This window comes from Rhincodon typus, unplaced genomic scaffold (genome assembly GCF_021869965.1).
Source record: "Rhincodon typus isolate 14 unplaced genomic scaffold, sRhiTyp1.1 hic_rhity00004385, whole genome shotgun sequence".
Classification (NCBI taxonomy): domain Eukaryota; kingdom Metazoa; phylum Chordata; class Chondrichthyes; order Orectolobiformes; family Rhincodontidae; genus Rhincodon; species Rhincodon typus.
The window spans coordinates 8,555-10,153 of NW_025970023.1; the positions used below are offsets into that span (position 1 = coordinate 8,555).

Below are 1,599 nucleotides of genomic sequence, written 5' to 3' on the forward strand. Positions count from 1 at the left end.
CTCCTTCTTTAAGAGGTTCCTGACAGCCTACCTCTTGGATCCAACATCCGGTCACATGACCCGATATCTCTTTATGGGGCCCGATGTAACACTTTGCTCCTGCGAAGCGTCTTGGTATGCTCCTCTACGTGAAAGGCGCCGCATAAATGCAGGTTGGGAGCTGGAGGAACACAGCAGGCCAGGCAGCGTCAGGGGAGCAGGAAAGCTGACGTTTCAGAAATGAAGAAGGGTCCAGACCTGAAACGTCAGCCTTCCTGCTCCTCTGATGCTGCTTGGCCTGCTGTGTTCATCCAGCTCTACACCTTGTTATCTCAGATTCTCCAGCATCGGCAGTTCGTACTATCTCTGTATAAATGCAGGTTGTTGTCTGAGCTGGTAAATCTGCGGGATTTCAGGATTGAAGCTGCTTGGCCCAGTGTTGCGTTGGACGATTGCACCTCGTGGCTGGGGAATATATTTCAGAGTGATCACTGATCTCGCTGGATACACTTCTGGAGCGAAGGACAATGTAACCATTTTCACTAACACTCCCTGAAAGCAAGATTCGACATCTTGTCTGACAGATCCACTGCCATTTCCTCTTTGGCGGGGCTGCTGGAGGAGTTCTCTCTTTTTAAATCAGAATCTGGGGATGTTTTTTGAAACCATTGTGCTTTAATCTTTTCTTCTGTATTGACAGCCACATGATGAGGATAAACCAGGGCTGTGGAGCCCCGCGAGGTTACAGAATGGAGACCAACAGCAATCAGTAGCTCATCAGACAGAAAGCAAAAAGTCTCTGACCCTGGTAACTGGCCTGAAATATTAACCGCTCTCTTCCTGTCAACAGGCTCGGCCTGGAATATTTCAGGCACCACTTGTTAATCTGGTAAACCTACTTCCAGCAAAGGAAACAGTCTGGTTTCTCTGTCGGTTTATTTGCAACACTCCATACGGCAGATGGGCAGAGTACTTATCCCCTCTGCTGACTTCAAAAGGAAATTGGATGGAGGCTCCAGGGAAATAAACTTCCTGCAGGGATGCAGCGGAAGAATGGGACCAATTGGATTGTTCCTCAGAGAGCCAGCATGGATTAAGGGGCCGAGTGACCTCCTTCTGTGCGTTGGTTCATTGACCACTGACACCAGCCCCATTTTGGTGGAAACTGGCTCGTACTTTTTTATTCACTTGTGGGATGTGGGCATCGCTGGCTGGGCCCAGCCTTTATTGGCCCGTCCTTAGTTGCCCCCTTGAGAAGGTGGGGGTGAGCTGCCTTCTTGAACCACTGCAGCCCATCTGGTGTAGGGAGGGAATTCCAGGATTTTGACCCAGCGACAGTAAAGGAAGAGCAATATACATCCCAGGTGCCTCAAAGAAAAACTTGCAGGGGGTGGTGTTCCCTTGCAGATTGGACAGTTAGGGTACTGGAGGGACGGGGATTAATGGGCAATTTAGAGAACCAGAGAGGTGAGCTTGGATGGAGAGCTAAGAGACAAGAGAACTGTCATCGATAGAGATTTAGGAGATTAGAAAGATGGTCTTCAATGGAGGGATAGGAAATTAGAAAGATAGTCTTCGATGGAGGGATAGGAGATTAGAGAGATGGTCCCCGATGGAGGG

General features: G+C 49.3%; 1 protein-coding gene across 1 annotated transcript in view; it reads left to right on the forward strand.

The window, feature by feature from the left end:
* Positions 1-1,599, forward strand: part of LOC109938667 (integrin alpha-7-like) — a gene marked incomplete at its 3' end in the record, with an annotated part of 12,260 nt that overhangs the window by 8,548 nt on the left and 2,113 nt on the right. The window contains exon 7 of the mRNA XM_048593882.1: positions 680-787. Within this exon, the coding sequence (XP_048449839.1) occupies positions 680-787 (108 nt within the window). The remainder of the gene's footprint in view (positions 1-679; positions 788-1,599) is intronic.